Below are 18,275 nucleotides of genomic sequence, written 5' to 3' on the forward strand. Positions count from 1 at the left end.
TAGTGTATCCAACCGTTATCTCAACTGAAGGAATCTCGGTTATTGGACCAGTTCTCGTAGTAATTCTTCCTTCACTTGAAGACGTAGTTGTGGCACCAGGAACTGTAGTGTATCCAACCGTTGTCTGAACCGGAGGAATATAGGTTATTGGACCAGTTGTTGTAGTTATTTTTTCTTCACTTGAAGGTGTAATTGTGCCACCTGGTGCTGACTGGATACTTTCAGTTGTAGTCCTCGCACCAGGAACTGTAGTGTATCCAACCGTTGTCAGAACTGAAGAAATCTCGGTTATTGGACCAGTTATCGTAGTTATTCTTTCTTCACTTGAAGGTGTAGTGGTGCTACCTGGTCCTGATTCGATACTTTCAGTTGTAGTCCTCACACCAGCAACTGTAGTGTATACAACCTTTGTCTGAGCCGAGGGAGTCTCAGTTATTGGACCAGTTGTTGTAGTTATTCCTTCTCCACCTGAAGGTGTAGTGGTGCCACCTGGTCCTGATTCGATACTTTCAGTTGTAGTCCTCACCCCAGGAACTATAGTGTATCTAATCGTTGTCTCAACCGAAGGAATCTCGGTTATTGGACCAGTTATTGTAGTTATTCTTTCTTCACTTGAAGGTGTAGCTGTGCCACCTGGTGTTGATGCGGTACTTTCAGTTGTAGTCTTTACACCAGGAATTGTAGTATATCCAACCGTTGTCTGAACCGGAGGAATCTCGGTTATTGGACCAGTTGTTGTAATTACCTTTTCTTCACTTGAAGGTGTAGTTGTGCCACCTGGTGTTGATTGGATACTTTCAGTTGTAGTCCTCGCACCAGGAACTGTAGTGTATCCAACCGTTGTCAGAACTGAAGGAATCTCTGTTATTGGACCAGTTATCGTAGTTATTCTTTCTTCCCTTGAAGGTGAAGTTGTGCCACCGGGTGTTGATGCTGTACTTTCAGTTGTAGTCCTCACACTAGGGATTGTAGTATATCCAACCGTTGTCTGAACCGGAGGAATCTCGGTTATTGGACCAGTAAACACCGTAATTCTGCTTTCACTTGAAGGTGTAGTTGCGCCACCTGGTGTTGATTGGATACTTTCAGTTGTAGTCCTCGCACCAGGAACTGTAATGTATCCAACCGTTGTCAGAACTGAAGGAATCTCGGTTATTGGACCAGTTATCGTAGTTATTCTTTCTTCACTTGAAGGTGTAGTGGTGCTACCTGGTCCTGATTCGATACTTTCAGTTGTAGTCCTCACACCAGCAACTGTAGTGTATACAACCTTTGTCTGAGCCGAGCGAGTCTCAGTTATTGGACCAGTTGTTGTAGTTATTCCTTCTCCACCTGAAGGTGTAGTGGTGCCACCTGGTCCTGATTCGATACTTTCAGTTGTAGTCCTCACCCCAGGAACTATAGTGTATCTAATCGTTGTCTCAACCGAAGGAATCTCGGTTATTGGACCAGTTATTGTAGTTATTCTTTCTTCACTTGAAGGTGTAGCTGTGCCACCTGGTGTTGATTGGATACTTTCAGTTGTAGTCTTTACACCAGGAATTGTAGTATATCCAACCGTTGTCTGAACCGGAGGAATCTCGGTTATTGGACCAGTTGTTGTAATTACCTTTTCTTCACTTGAAGGTGTAGTTGTGCCACCTGGTGTTGATTGGATACTTTCAGTTGTAGTCCTCGCACCAGGAACTGTAGTGTATCCAACCGTTGTCAGAACTGAAGGAATCTCTGTTATTGGACCAGTTATCGTAGTTATTCTTTCTTCCCTTGAAGGTGAAGTTGTGCCACCGGGTGTTGATGCTGTACTTTCAGTTGTAGTCCTCACACCAGGGATTGTAGTATATCCAACCGTTGTCTGAATCGAAGGAATCTCGGTTATTGGACCAGTTATTGTACTTATTCTTTCTTCGCTTGAGGGTGCAGTGGTGCTACCTGGTCCTGAATCGATACTTTCAGTCGTAATCCTCACACCAGGAACTGTAGTATATCCAACCGTTGTCTGAACAGGAGGAATCTCGGTTATTGGACCAGTTGCTGTAGTTATCTTTTCTTCGCTTGAAGGTGTAGTTGTGCCACCTGGTGTTGATTGGATACTTTCAATTGTAGTCCTCGCTCCAGGAACTGTAGTGTATCCAACCGTTGTCAGAACTGAGGGAATCTCGGTTATTGGACCAGTTATCGTAGTTATTCTTTCTTCCCTTGAAGGTGTAGCTGTGCTACCTGGTGTTGATTGGATAGTTTCAGTCGTAGTCCTCACACTATGAACTGCAGTGTATCCAACCGTTGTCAGAACTGAAGGAATCTCGGTTATTGGACCAGTTATTGTAGTTATTCTTCCTCCAGTTGAAGACGTAGTTGTGGCACCAGGAACTGTAGCGTATTCAACCGTTGTCTGAATCGCAGGTATCTCGCTTCTTAGACCAGGTATCGTACCTTTTCTTGCTTCACTTGAAGGTGTAGTGGGGCTACCTGGTCCTGATTCGATACTTTCAGTCGTAGTCCTCACACCAGGAACTGTAGTGTATCCAACCGTTGTCTGAACTGAAGGAATCTCGCTTATTAGACCAGTTATCGTAGTTATTCTTTCTTCACTTGAAGGTGAAGTTGTGCCACCTGGTGCTGATTCGTTACTTTCTGTCGTAGTCCTCACACCAGCAACTGTAGTGTATTCAACCGCTGTCTGAACTGAAGGAATCTCGCTTATTAGACCAGTTATCGTAGTTATTCTCTCTTCACTTGAAGGTGTAGTTGTGCCACCGGGTGTTGATTTGATACTTTCAGTCGTAGTCCTTACACCAGGAACTGTAGTGTATCCAACCGTTGTCTGAACTGAAGGAATCTCGGTTATTTGACCAGTTATTGTAGTAATTCTTCCTTCACTTGAAGACGTAGTTGTGGCACCAGGAACTGTAGCGTATTCAACCGTTGTCTGAATTGAAGGAATCTCGGTTATTACACCAGTTATCGTACTTATTCTTTCTTTACTTGAAGGTGTAGTTGTGCTACCTGGTCCTGATTCGATACTTTCAGTCGTAGTCCTCACACCAGAGACTGTAGTGTATCCAACCGTTGTCTGAACTGAAGGAATCTCGCTTATTAGACCAGTTATCGTAGTTATTCTTTCTTCACTTGAAGGTGAAGTTGTGCCACCTGGTGTTGATTCGTTACTTTCTGTCGTAGTCGTCACACCAGGAACTGTAGTGTATCCAACCGTTGTCCGAACTGAAGGAATCTCGGTTATTGGACCAATTCTCGTAGTAATTCTTCCTTCACTTGAAGACGTAGTTGTGGCACCAGGAACTGTAGTGTATCCAATTGTTGTCAGAACTGAAGGAATCTCGGTTATTGGACCAGTTATCGTAGTTATTCTTTCTTCACTTGAAGGTGAAGTTGTGCCACCGGGTGTTGATTCGATACTTTCAGTCGTAGTCCTCACACCAGGAATTGTGGTATATCCAACCGTTGTCTGAACCGGAGGAATCTCGGTTATTGGACCAGTTGTTGTAGTTATCTTTTCTTCACTTGAAGGTGTAGCTGTGCCACTTGGTGTGGATGCGGTACTTTCAGTTGTAGTCCTCACACCAGGAATTGTAGTATATCCAACCGTTGTCTGAACTGAAGGAATCTCGGTTATTGGACCAGTTATTGTAGTTATTCTTTCTTCACTTGAAGGTGTAGCTGTGCCACCGGGTGTTGATGCGGTACTTTCAGTTGTAGTCCTCACACCAGGAATTGTGGTATATCCAACCGTTGTCTGAGCCGGAGGAATCTCGGTTATTGGACCAGTTGTTGTAGTTATCTTTTCTGCACTTGAAGGTGTAGTTGTGCCACCTGGTGTTGATTGGATACTTTCAGTGGTAGTCCTCGCACCAGGAACTGTAGTGTATCCAATCGTTGTCAGAACTGAAGGAATCTCGGTTATTGGACCAGTTATCGTAGTTATTCTTTCTTCACTTGAAGGTGAAGTTGTGCCACCGGGTGTTGATTCGATACTTTCAGTCGTAGTCCTCACACCAGGAATTGTGGTATATCCAACCGTTGTCTGAACCGAAGGAATCTCGGTTATTGGACCACTTGTTGTAGTTATCTTTTCTTCACTTGAAGGTGTAGTTGTGCCACCTGGTGTTGATTGGATACTTTCAGTTGTAGTCCTCACACCAGGAACTGTAGTGTATCCAACCTTTGCCAGAACTGAAGGAATCTCGGTTATTGGACCAGTTATTGTAGTTATTCTTTTTTCACTTGAAGGTGGAGTTGTGCCTCCTGGTGTTGATGCGGTACTTTCAGTTGTAGTCCTCACACCAGGAACTGTAGTGTATCCAACCGTTGTCTGAACTGAAGGAATCTCGGTTATTGGACCAGTTATTGTAGTTATTCTTTCTTCACTTGAAGGTGTAGATGTGCCACCTGGTGTTGATGTGGTACTTCCAGTTGTAGTCCTCACACCAGGAATTGTAGTATATCCAACCGTTGTCTGAACCGGAGGAATCTCGGTTATTGGACCAGTTGTTGTAGTTATCTTTTCCTCACTTGAAGGTGTAGTTGTGCCACCTGGTGTTGATTGGATACCTTCAGTCGTAGTCCTCACACCAGGAACTGTAGTGTATCCACCCGTTGTTAGAACTGAAGGAATCTCGGTTATTGGACCAGTTATTGTAGTTATTCTTTTTTCACTTGAAGGTGGAGTTGTGCCTCCTGGTGTTGATGCGGTACTTTCAGTTGTAGTCCTCACACCAGGAACTGTAGTGTATCCAACCGTTGTCTGAACTGAAGGAATCTCGGTTATTGGACCAGTTATTGTAGTTATTCTTTCTTCACTTGAAGGTGTAGTTGTGCCACCTGGTGTTGATTGGATACTTTCAGTGGTAGTCCTCGCGCCAGGAACTGTAGTGTATCCAATCGTTGTCAGAACTGAAGGAATCTCGGTTATTGGACCAGTTATCGTAGTTATTCTTTCTTCACTTGAAGGTGAAGTTGTGCCACCTGGTGCTGATGCGGTACTTTCAGTTGTAGTCCTCACACCAGGAACTGTAGTGTATCCAACCGTTGTCTGAACTGAAGGAATCTCGGTTATTGGACCAGTTCTTGTAGTTATCTTTTCTTCACTTGAAGGTGTAGTTGTGCCACCTGGTGTTGATTGGATACCTTCAGTCGTAGTCCTCACACCAGGAACTGTAGTGTATCCAACCGTTGTTAGAACTGAAGGAATCTTGGTTATTGGACCAGTTATCGTAGTTATTCTTTCTTCACTTGAAGGTGTAGATGTGCCACCTGGTGTGGATGCGGTACTTTCAGTTGTAGTCCTCTCACCAGGAATTGTAGTATATCCAACCGTTGTCTGAACCGGAGGAATCTCGGTTATTGGACCAGTGGTTGTAGTTATCTTTTCTTCATTTGAAAGTGTAGTTGTGCCACCTGGTGTTGATTGGATACTTTCAGTTGTAGTCCTCGCACCAGGAACTATAGTGTATCCAACCGTTGTCAGAACTGAAGGAATCTCGGTTATTGGACCAGTTATCGTAGTTGTTCTTTCTTCACTTGAAGTTGAAGTTGTGCCACCTGGTGTTGATGCGGTACTTTCTGTTGTAGTCCTCACACCAGGAACTGTAGTGTATCCAATCGTTGTCAGAACTAAAGGAATCTCGGTTATTGGACCAGTTATCGTAGTTATTCTTGAAGGTGAAGTTGTGCCACCTGGTGCTGATGCGGTACTTTCAGTTGTAGTCCTCGCACCAGGAACTATAGTGTATCCAACCGTTGTCAGAACTGAAGGAATCTCGGTTATTGGACCAGTTGTTGTAGTTATCTTTTCTTCACTTGAAGGTGTAGTTGTGCCACCTGGTGTTGATTGGATACTTTCAGTCGTAGTCCTCACACCAGGAACTGTAGTGTATCCAACCGTTGTCAGAACTGAAGGGATCTCGGTTATTGGACCAGTTATCGTAGTTATTCTTTCTTCACTTGAAGGTGTAGATGTGCCACCTGGTGTGGATGCGGTACTTTCAGTTGTAGTCCTCACACCAGGAATTGTAGTATATCCAACCGTTGTCTGAACCGGAGGAATCTCGGTTATTGGACCAGTGGTTGTAGTTATCTTTTCTTCATTTGAAAGTGTAGTTGTGCCACCTGGTGTTGATTGGATACTTTCAGTCGTAGTCCTCACACCAGGAACTGTAGTGTATCCAACCGTTGTCAGAACTGAAGGGATCTCGGTTATTGGACCAGTTATCGTAGTTATTCTTTCTTCACTTGAAGGTGTAGATGTGCCACCTGGTGTGGATGCGGTACTTTCAGTTGTAGTCCTCTCACCAGGAATTGTAGTATATCCAACCGTTGTCTGAACCGGAGGAATCTCGGTTATTGGACCAGTGGTTGTAGTTATCTTTTCTTCATTTGAAAGTGTAGTTGTGCCACCTGGTGTTGATTGGATACTTTCAGTTGTAGTCCTCGCACCAGGAACTATAGTGTATCCAACCGTTGTCAGAACTGAAGGAATCTCGGTTATTGGACCAGTTATCGTAGTTGTTCTTTCTTCACTTGAAGTTGAAGTTGTGCCACCTGGTGTTGATGCGGTACTTTCTGTTGTAGTCCTCACACCAGGAACTGTAGTGTATCCAATCGTTGTCAGAACTAAAGGAATCTCGGTTATTGGACCAGTTATCGTAGTTATTCTTGAAGGTGAAGTTGTGCCACCTGGTGCTGATGCGGTACTTTCAGTTGTAGTCCTCGCACCAGGAACTATAGTGTATCCAACCGTTGTCAGAACTGAAGGAATCTCGGTTATTGGACCAGTTGTTGTAGTTATCTTTTCTTCACTTGAAGGTGTAGTTGTGCCACCTGGTGTTGATTGGATACTTTCAGTCGTAGTCCTCACACCAGGAACTGTAGTGTATCCAACCGTTGTCAGAACTGAAGGGATCTCGGTTATTGGACCAGTTATCGTAGTTATTCTTTCTTCACTTGAAGGTGTAGATGTGCCACCTGGTGTGGATGCGGTACTTTCAGTTGTAGTCCTCACACCAGGAATTGTAGTATATCCAACCGTTGCCTGTACCGGAGGAATCTCGGTTATTGGACCAGTTGTTGTAGTTATTTTTTCTTCACTTGAAGGTGTAGTTGTGCCACCTGGTGTTGATTGGATACTTTCAGTGGAAGTCCTCGCACCAGGAACTGTAGTGTACCCAATCGTTGTCAAAACTGAAGGGATCTCGGTTATTGGACCAGTTATCGTAGTTATTCTTTCTTCACTTGAAGGTGTAGATGTGCCACCTGGTGTGGATGCGGTACTTTCAGTTGTAGTCCTCACACCAGGAATTGTTGTATATCCAACCGTTGTCTGAACCGGAGGAATCTCGGTTATTGGACCAGTTGTTGTAGTTATCTTTTCTTCACTTGAAGGTGTAGTTGTGCCACCTGGTGTTGATTGGATACTTTCAGTCGTAGTCCTCGCACCAGGAACTGTAGTGTATCCAACCGTTGTCAGAACTGAAGGAATCTCGGTTATTGGACCAGTTATCGTAGTTATTCTTTCTTCACTTGAAGGTGTAGATGTGCCACCTGGTGTGGATGCGGTACTTTCAGTTGTAGTCCTCTCACCAGGAATTGTAGTATATCCAACCGTTGTCTGAACCGGAGGAATCTCGGTTATTGGACCAGTGGTTGTAGTTATCTTTTCTTCATTTGAAAGTGTAGTTGTGCCACCTGGTGTTGATTGGATACTTTCAGTTGTAGTCCTCGCACCAGGAACTATAGTGTATCCAACCGTTGTCAGAACTGAAGGAATCTCGGTTATTGGACCAGTTATCGTAGTTGTTCTTTCTTCACTTGAAGTTGAAGTTGTGCCACCTGGTGTTGATGCGGTACTTTCTGTTGTAGTCCTCACACCAGGAACTGTAGTGTATCCTATCGTTGTCAGAACTAAAGGAGTCTCGGTTATTGGACCAGTTATCGTAGTTATTCTTGAAGGTGAAGTTGTGCCACCTGGTGCTGATGCGGTACTTTCAGTTGTAGTCCTCACACCAGGAACTGTAGTGTATCCAACCGTTGTCTGAACTGAAGGAATCTCGGTTATTGGACCAGTTCTTGTAGTTATCTTTTGTTCACTTGAAGGTGTAGTTGTGCCACCCGGTGTTGATTGGATACCTTCAGTCGTAGTCCTCACACCAGGAACTGTAGTGTATCCAACCGTTGTCAGAACTGAAGGAATCTCGGTTATTGGACCAGTTATCGTAGTTATTCTATCTTCACTTGAAGGTGTAGATGTACCACCTGGTGTGGATGCGGTACTTTCAGTTGTAGTCCTCACACCAGGAATTGCTGTATATCCAACCGTTGTCTGAACCGGAGGAATCTCGGTTATTGGACCAGTTGTTGTAGTTATCTTTTCTTCACTTGAAGGTGTAGTTGTGCCACCTGGTATTGATTGGATACTTTCAGTTGTAGTCCTCGCACCAGGAACTGTAGCGCATCCAACCGTTGTCAGAACTGAAGGGATCTCGGTTATTGGACCAGTTATCGTAGTTATTCTTTCTTCACTTGAAGGTGTAGATGTGCCACCTGGTGTGGATGCGGTACTTTCAGTTGTAGTCCTCACACCAGGAATTGTTGTATATCCAACCGTTGTCTGAACCGGAGGAATCTCGGTTATTGGACCAGTTGTTGTAGTTATCTTTTCTTCATTTGAAAGTGTAGTTGTGCCACCTGGTGTTGATTGGATACTTTCAGTCGTAGTCCTCGCACCAGGAACTGTAGTGTATCCAACCGTTGTCAGAACTGAAGGAATCTCGGTTATTGGACCAGTTATCGTAGTTATTCTTTCTTCACTTGAAGGTGTAGATGTGCCACCTGGTGTGGATGCGGTACTTTCAGTTGTAGTCCTCACACCAGGAATTGTTGTATATCCAACCGTTGTCTGAACCGGAGGAATCTCGGTTATTGGACCAGTTATTGTAGTTATCTTTTCTTCACTTGAAGGTGTAGTTGTGCCACCTGGTGTTGATTGGATACTTTCAGTTGTAGTCCTCGCACCAGGAACTGTAGCGTATCTAACCGTTGTCAGAACTGAAGGGATCTCGGTTATTGGGCCAGTTATCGTAGTTATTCTTTCTTCACTTGAAGGTGTAGAAGTGCCACCTGGTGTTGATGCGGTACTTTCAGTTGTAGTCCTCACACCAGGAACTGTAGTGTATCCAACCGTTGTCTGAACTGAAGGAATCTCGGTTATTGGACCAGTTGTTGTTGTTATCTTTTCTTCACTTGAAGGTGTAGTTGTGCCACCTGCTGTTGATTGGATACTTTCAGTCGTAGTCCTCACACCAGGAACTGTAGTGTATCCAACCGTTGTCAGAACTGAAGGAATCTCGGTTATTGGACCAGTTATCGTAGTTATTCTTTCTTCACTTGAAGGTGTAGATGTGCCACCTGGTGTGGATGCGGTACTTTCAGTTGTAGTCCTCACACCAGGAATTGTAGTATATCCAACCGTTGTCTGAACCGGAGGAATCTCGGTTATTGGACCAGTTGTTGTAGCTATCTTTTCTTCACTTGAAGGTGTAGTTGTGCCACCTGGTGTTGATTGGATACTTTCAGTTGTAGTCCTCGCACCAGGAACTGTAGTGTATCCAACCGTTGTCAGAACTGAAGGAATCTCGGTTATTGGACCAGTTATCGTAGTTATTCTTTCTTCACTTGAAGGTGTAGATGTGCCACCTGGTGTGGATGCGGTACTTTCAGTTGTAGTCCTCACACCAGGAACTGTTGTATATCCAACCGTTGTCTGAACCGGAGGAATCTCGGTTATTGGACCTGTTATTGTAGTTATCTTTTCTTCACTTGAAGGTGTAGTTGTGCCACCTGGTGTTGATTGGATACTTTCAGTCGTAGTCCTCACACCAGGAACTGTAGTGTATCCAACCGTTGTCTGAACCGGAGGAATCTCGGTTATTGGACCAGTTGTTGTAGTTATCGTTTCTTCACTTGAAGGTGTAGTTGTGCCACCTGGTGTTGATTGGATACTTTCAGTTGTAGTCCTCGCACCAGAAACTGTAGTGTATCCAACCGTTGTCAGAACTGAAGGAAGCTCGGTTATTGGACCAGTTATCGTAGTTATTCTTTCTTCACTTGAAGGTGTAGATGTGCCACCTGGTGCGGATGCGGTACTTTCAGTTGTAGTCCTCACACCAGGAATTGTAGTATATCCAACCGTTGTCTGAACCGGAGGAATCTCGGTTATTGGACCAGTTATCGTAGTTATTCTTTCTTCACTTGAAGGTGTAGATGTGCCACCTGGTGTGGATGCGGTACTTTCAGTTGTAGTCCTCACACCAGGAATTGTAGTATATCCAACCGTTGTCTGAACCGGAGGAATCTCGGTTATTGGACCAGTTGTTGTAGTTATCTTTTCTTCACTTGAAGGTGTAGTTGTGCCACCTGGTGTTGATTGGATACTTTCAGTTGTAGTCCTCACACCAGGAACTGTAGTGTATCCAACCGTTGTCAGAACTGAAGGAATCTCTGTTATTGGACCAGTTATCGTAGTTATTCTTTCTTCACCTGAAGGTGTAGTTGTGCCACCGGGTGTTGATTCGATACTTTCAGTTGTAGTCCTTACACCAGGAACTGTAGTGTATACAACCTTTGTCTGAACCGAAGGAGTCTCAGTTATTGGACCAGTTATTGTAGTTATTCTTTCTTCACTTGAAGGTGTAGTTGTGCCACCTGGTGTTGATTGGATACTTTCAGTTGTAGTCCTCACACCAGGAACTGTAGTGTATCCAACCGTTGTCAGAACTGAAGGAATCTCGGTTATTGGACCAGTTATCGTAGTTATTCTTTCTTCACCTGAAGGTGTAGTTGTGCCACCGGGTGTTGATTCGATACTTTCAGTTGTAGTCCTTACACCAGGAACTGTAGTGTATACAACCTTTGTCTGAACCGAAGGAGTCTCAGTTATTGGACCAGTTATCGTAGTTATTCTTTCTTCACCTGAAGGTGTAGTTGTGCCACCGGGTGTTGATTCGATACTTTCAGTTGCAGTCCTCACATCAGGAACTGTAGTGTATCCAACCGTTGTCTGAACCGAAGAAATCTCAGTCGTTGGACCAGTTATCGTAGTTATTTTTGCTTCACTTGAAGGTGAAGTTGTGCCACCGGGTGTTGATTCGATACTTTTTGTTGTAGTCCTTACACCAGGAACTGTAGTGTATCCAACCGTTGTCTGAACGGAAGAAATCTCGGTAATAGGACCAGTTATTGTTGTTATTCTGTCTTCACTTGAAGGTGTAGTTGTGCTACCTGGTGCAGATTCGATACTTTCAGTCGTAGTCCTCACACGAGGAACTGTAGTGTAACCAACCGTTGTCTGACCTGAAGGAATCGCCGTTATTGGACGAGTTGTCGTAGTTATTCCTTCTTCCCTTGAAGGTGTATTTGTGCCACCGGGTGTTGATTCGATACTTTCAGTTGTAGTCCTCACTCCAGGAATTGTAGTGTATCCAACCGTTGTCTGAACCGGAGAAATCTCGGTCGTTGGACCAGTTGTTGTAGTTATTTTTTCTTCACTTGAAGGTGTAGTGGTGCTACCTGGTCCTGATTCGATACTTTCAGTCGTAGTCCTCACGCCAGGAACTGTAGTGTAACCAACCATTGTCTGACCTGAAGGAATCTCCGTTAATGGACGAGTTGTCGTAGTTATTCCTTCTTCCCTTGAAGGTGTGGTTGTGCCACCGGGTGTTGATTCGATACTTTCAGTTGTAGTCCTCACGCCAGGAACTGTAGTGTATCCCACCGTTGTCTGAACTGAAGGAATCTGCGTTATTGGGCCAGTTATCGTAGTAGTTTTGCCTTCACCTGAAAGTGTAGCTGTGCCCCCTGGTGCTAGTGTGATACTTTCAGTTGTAGTTGTGATACCAGGAACCGTAGTGTATCCAACCGTTGTTTGATCCGAAGAAATCTCGGTCATTGGACCAGTTATTGTTGTTATTCTTTCTTCCCTTGAAGGTGTGGTTCTGCCACCGGGTGTTGATTCGATACTTTCAGTTGTAGTCCTCACACCAGGAACTGTAGTGTATCCAACAGTTGTCTGAACTGAAGGAATCTCGTTTGCTGGAATTATAGTCGTAGCAAATCTGTCTTCACCTGAATGTGTAGTTGTGACACCTGCTGTTATCGTGGTTTCTTTTGCTGTAGTTGTTATAGCAGGAGCAGTAGTGTGTCGATCGGTTGTCTGAATCACCGGAATCTCTGTAATGTCAACTGTGGCAGTGATTTCTTCCCTAGGGTGCGGGGATTGCGTGGAAGACAGTGGAGGTTCAGGTCCTTTTAGCTTTGTGACTGGTTTTTGTGTGGTCGTCCGAAATACTGTTACCTGAGTTGTACTGTCATAGGATTCCGTCTCTGTCTCGGCAACGATATCGGTATAGTGTGTACGCATTTCTGTTTGGTTTGCTAAATATATTGTTGTATATTTAATGGTCGTGGCAGTCGTGTCCGAACGTTCAAACGGTATTGGCTGTGTTATGTTTTCTATAGGAGAAGGCATATCAAAAAGTATAGGAATGCATTTAACAGTAGTATTGCCAATAAAACTATCAGCGCAAATACATGTGACTACGCGATGTGCTTTTACAATACATAATGCAGACTCCGCACAAACGACTATACAGGGATCAACGCATTGCTCTAGCGCGCTGCACTGAAGTGTTTCGTCGCAGTCCGCATCTTTTGTACAGTTGGCACCCGCCGCCGACGGGGTGAGAGTAGGAGTTGTTATTGCTGCGTGAGTTTGTGTTTCGTATTTTTACATTTTTATTTTCGTTTTGATAGAGTAGAGTTTGATTTTTACATGTTGATAAGATAAAAAATATGTTAGATATAAAATATAATATGTACATTTGTGAGTAAATTTTTAATTGTTTTTAGGAGTTGGTATTTGAGGGTAAATACATATATATATATACATAATAACAGTTGCTAGAGTATAGATAGGCAGGAATTGACTATAACTGAGGGATCTTTGTCTTAATATTGGATCAGCAGGTATACCAACGGGAACAAAAGGGTCATAAGTCTATTTAAATACTAAGTTTTTACTTTTTCAAGGTAGTAGGATTTAGGTTTTAATATTTAATATTTAAAGTTTAGAGTTACTTTGTACTTTTATACAATTAGTTAGCTACACTGGTTAACCATTAGTAATACTTTCGACTTTAGTATGTTACGATACCAAACATTTTAGGTAAATATGTTCTGTTGAATTAATTGAAATATTAACTTTTGTTTTAATTTGCTGCTGATTGCATTGATTAATTTTCATTAAACTGTGGCATGAGCATGTGTGAATGTGTAGAGGATTTTATTGTTTGTTAGTTTGGAATTTTGAAAAAGTATCAAAATCACATCTTCAAGATTGGAATTGTTGAAAAAAGCTATGAATATTTTTCGTTAAATTGAAACTTTAATGGGCCTTATTAATATTTTAAGCATTGTTGTTGGTAAATAATTTACATTTCATTTACAGATGGTTGAGTTCTCATTGCTAGGCAGAAGAGACGCACTAACTGCTTGTTTTTGTTATATATTCCATGAGCCTCTCATGAAAAGCATTTCATTTTAGATTAGTTTACATTTTTTAAACGGATAAATTTTAGTTGGCCTCAATAGAGGAAGTGTGCGGACACTACCCCGGAGAGTGCATACATAGCAAATTGAGTATGTGAGCGCACGCGCAAGGAGTGTGTGACATTATTAGAGAGAAGTTTTAGGAGATTGAACAGAGCGTGAGAAAGAGAGTACATGGTTGTTTTTTTGCTTTTGTAGTAGTATATTTCACACTTATACAACTCTAGACGTATGCTTTACCTTTTTGACATCCATTCTTGGCATCGGCTATAAATCCGGGCGGGCAGAATTTACATATCGGCTTGTGATCCTCGACGATGCATGGCGAGTTGGGCGCGCACGTTGCAAAGTCGCACGGATTTACGCACTGATACGAGCGACACGCCAGACCCGACGGACAGCCGGCATCTCGCAAACAAATTGATATGGACGGCTGACAATCCTTCATACATATACACACTGGCTTGTGATCCTGCACCTCACAAGATTTATTCTCTGCACAAATTGGCTGGCGACCAACAGGGACCACGCACGGACTACGACATTTCCCCTCACTACAAGCCATATTTGAGGCACAATCATCATCGCGATAGCATTCGCGCTTCTCGGGCGCACACGTTAGTTCACCATATTCGTTCACAATGAATCCTGACTTGCAGACACACACCGGCTGGTGTCGACGGGTTTCACACTTTTTACTTCCGCTGCAAATGAATAGTGGATTTTGGCATGGATCGGTACATTGGCCATAGTGGCTACACTGCAAGGTATCGGGACAATCGGTGTCCTGTGTGCAGGGTATCTGTTGCTGTGGATCACGTGGTTGAACTGCTGTGCCATCCGTACATTTCGGATCGGGTTTACATTCGACCTCAGGACGTCCGATATAGCAACTGGGGCAGGAGCAACGCGGACGATGCAGAACGCTTTTGCAAAGCGCATTTGCACCACAAACGCCACGCACCGAACAAGGGTTTACACAGTGTCCTTGCAGGCATGATTTTTCGCTGGGACATTCGACGTCTGATGTGCATTGTTCGGTGTCTAAAATGGAATTTTAAGTGTCCGAAAGAAAGAGTGAGAGATAGAGAGACGGGCAGGTTGGTAGTGATTGCGTTGTTGTATATTTTTGGTTTAGAACTTTTATTACATAGGTGCATATATTTGAGGGATGGCATTTGGGTATTTAGCGACTTATAATGCACAAAAATAGTGAGAAATAGGAGGAAAATTATGCGAGAAATTAAAGAGAACTCTTGGATAGCGACAAAAGAAAAATTTGAGAACTGAAGTTCATATCAATAATTTTGTAGAAAGAACGATTGTGCAGAATATAAAGAGAGAATTTGGGAGATATCACCCGAGAGTGGCGTGAGGAAAACATATGCTTGCACATTGAGAAGGGAAAAAGAGAGTTTAATTTGTTGCTTTTGAAGATCGTGCAGTCAAGAGCCAAATCGAGCAGAAAAGAGAAGAGTAAATAGATGAATGAGTGAGCAACATTAACTTGCTAACATACAATTCCAGATCTCAGCGCAAGTAATCATAGAATGCGCGAGTGAAACGGAATAACAAGTGGACGACTGCGCGTGCGAGGAAGAGGGATTTTTTGGGATAAAAATTAAAGAAACTTAACAAATAAACTTAAACTAGCCCTAAACTATATGATTAATTTGGGTTAGAGAGTGGGGGATGTAGTGTCGCGTGACCTATTGGATTTTTGCTTATGTGTTTGTTGTAGTTGTAACATTTTAGTGACAATAAAAACTGTAACTTGTTTGTCAGTGAGTGGGTTTGTGTTTTGTTTGCTTGTGTGGGTGGTGGAGGGTTTCGGCTGTGTGGTGGGTAGCGTGGTGGATTCAGTGGAGGAGAGGTTCGTCTAATATTTAGGTTAGGTTGAGATAAAAGAAAAAATATCAAACTTTGTTTTGCAAATGAGTTTTTGTGTGCGTGAATGCGAAATGAATCTAAGAAAACTGAGTATACTTCCGAGGATGTATATTTGAAAACCAAAATTAGAAAAGGATTGTTATTAAATGTTAAGAAGGTAGTTTACATTTTTTTATTTAATTAATATATATTACCTTTACTTAATTTTGTAGGTGTAAATTAAGAGAAAGTGCAATATATTTTTCTCACCGAACAATTCAATATGATTTTTATATTAAAAAGTCGATGGTGTGTTAAAAAAACAAAATTAATAAAGAACTGTGAAGGGGAGACATCTCACATTTTCATGATCTCAGCAAAGGTGTCTTAGTAGTAGTAGTATTTAGTCAGTAATTGACTTTTGTTCTTGTTATTTTCATTTTGATTTTGTTAGATGTTGGATTTAAGCGAGTTATTTGTGTGGATTTATTATTTGAGTAAATGATTCGTATAATTTTTTCAATTTTTTTTTTTGCCCAATACACGTTTGTTCATTTGTGAATCTGAGTTTATAGCAATAATAAAAAAAAGCAACTTTTTATATATAAATTGGCACATATTCTTTGAGAATGGCGGCAGCTGTTTGGAAAGTTTATCAAACAGAGTATGAGTGCTGACTTTTGACAGATTTATTTTTGCCAAAGCTAACGAAAATGCGTAATTAGTTGAAAGTTTTTCTTAGTAATAGTAAAACTATGATTAGTCAAATAAAAGCAATTAGCATAGACAATCAAAATTATCTTTTTTCAGTTTGCAAAGAATGGCCAAATGATGTTGAAATTAGTTTCGAGTTTTTAACAAGGTTCGAAAACACCAACATATTATTTTTAAACCGGTATTTATGTAGCGGATTCTGGGACTTATAGCCCCAGAACATTTTGGCAGTTTTGTTATTGAAACAAGCTCGGCATGTTTTTAAGAAATATAAAAAGGGCAGTCTGGCACGCCAGTTGAATAGTCGACATTTTTAAAATTAACAGATGGTAGTATATGCCCGAAAGCCATACTTAGATTTATGATTTTTAAAGCCGCATACTGTGGTGGCAATTTTTATTGAAACATTTTGTAAATAACGAAGATGAGTAAAATTTGTTTTAAGTTGGGAAATAAACTCACTTTAATACTACATATTAATATAGTTTGAAATTGTTGACAGACATTTTTTGCGTCTTGAGTTTTAAGCCTGTCAAAATATTTTTGAGAATATTAAGAATATGCGCCAATCATTTTGGAAAAAAATGAGTCTGCTTTTTTCTTCAAATACTATTCATTCCTTCGCCTTTATATAAAAGTTCTAAATTACAGTTTTTGCAAAGCAAAGCAAAATTACTTATATTTTTTTTTGTCTGTTTTTGAAATTCGTACGACATCCAACACATGCGCTCTGCCCTAAGGCGTACACTTTCTTGTGGTACTTCATGAAATATTTATATGTATGTATATGCAAGTTGTCCAAAAGCAGTACGCATATATATAAATTAAAAAAAAGTATATACATACATACATATTATATATAAAGGGAAAATTATAAAAGGAAGATTTTGTGGGAGAGGTACTAAATTCTGCTTTTCAAAATTCTTTTGCATGAAAATTCTGTAAAAATCAAAAAAAAAATTCTGTCCAGCCTAAATTCTTTTGATTCAATATTCTGTATTTAAAATTCTGTATGATCAAAATGATGGAGAACTGAAATTCTGTATATTAAAATTCTGGAATCAAAATTATTTTCGATCAAAATGCTGTAACAATATAACCAAATAAGCAGATAACCTAATAAGCACGCTTACCTGAATAGCACATTTATTTTATGAATAATGGAATTCTGATTTTATAGAAACAAAAATTCAAAAATTCATTCAAAACAAAAGTTATTACATTATAATGGCGAAACAATTATTATATTATTAAATTTTTAGCAGTTCGCTTTATAAAAGAAACATGCCTTAATATAAGCCTTTTTTGTTATTCTTTTAATTCTGTTGTTTGCTTTTACAGCCTTCTTCGTTTGACTAATTTTGTGACCATTTTGAATTTTAATATAGCTAGTTGTGCTTTCGCACAAACCAGCTCGCCTTTTAGATCATTAATTAGTTTGTACAACCCTGAGTTGCATTTCCCAACAATAACTTTTAGCCGTCGATGCCAAGCCTCAATACTGTTTTGCGTTCTGGGGAAAGCGATATTGGACTCATCGTGCACTGACCAAAATTTTGGTGGGTATTTTGGTATACAATGAAAGAATCGGAATTGATTAAAACAGTTAGGTATTTGAACGAAGTATACAGAAAATATTGCAATTATTCTACAATATATTTTGTCTGAAGCTATAAATACATACAAACATATGTATATTTGCTTTATGTAAATCTGTTTTGATAATATAGGAAACCATATGGGTCAAGACAAGTCTTGTATTGGCAGTATTTTGCTTTGCAAAACTCTATATTGAAAAATCGGAAGAGCATATGGAAAAATAAAAAAGTGCGCACTTTTTTTATTTATCCATATGCTCCTCCGATTTTTCAATACAGAATTTTGCAATGCAGAATTTTGACAATACATAATTTTGATTTACAAAATTTAAAATTACTGTGTTCCGCAATACAGAATTTTAACATTACAGAATTTTGCATTACAGATTTTTGAATACAGAATATTGAATACAAAATTTTAAATACAGAATTTTGAACCAAAATCATATTGTACCCGACCCAGATTTTGTATATGCTTTT

At 41.1% G+C, this 18,275-nt stretch overlaps 1 protein-coding gene across 20 annotated transcripts in view; it reads right to left on the bottom strand.

The window, feature by feature from the left end:
• Positions 1-18,275, bottom strand: part of LOC128865361 (uncharacterized) — a 243,725-nt gene that overhangs the window by 67,901 nt on the left and 157,549 nt on the right. For 18 of the 20 annotated variants that reach the window (XM_054105628.1, XM_054105639.1, XM_054105638.1 and 15 more), the window contains one exon: positions 13,855-14,658. The exons of the other annotated variants lie outside the window; for them this stretch is intronic. In XM_054105628.1, coding sequence (XP_053961603.1) covers positions 13,855-14,658 — 804 coding nt within the window. The remainder of the gene's footprint in view (positions 1-13,854; positions 14,659-18,275) is intronic. 20 annotated transcript variants of the gene reach the window in all.

Source organism: Anastrepha ludens, chromosome 5, assembly GCF_028408465.1.
Source record: "Anastrepha ludens isolate Willacy chromosome 5, idAnaLude1.1, whole genome shotgun sequence".
Lineage (NCBI taxonomy): Eukaryota > Metazoa > Arthropoda > Insecta > Diptera > Tephritidae > Anastrepha > Anastrepha ludens.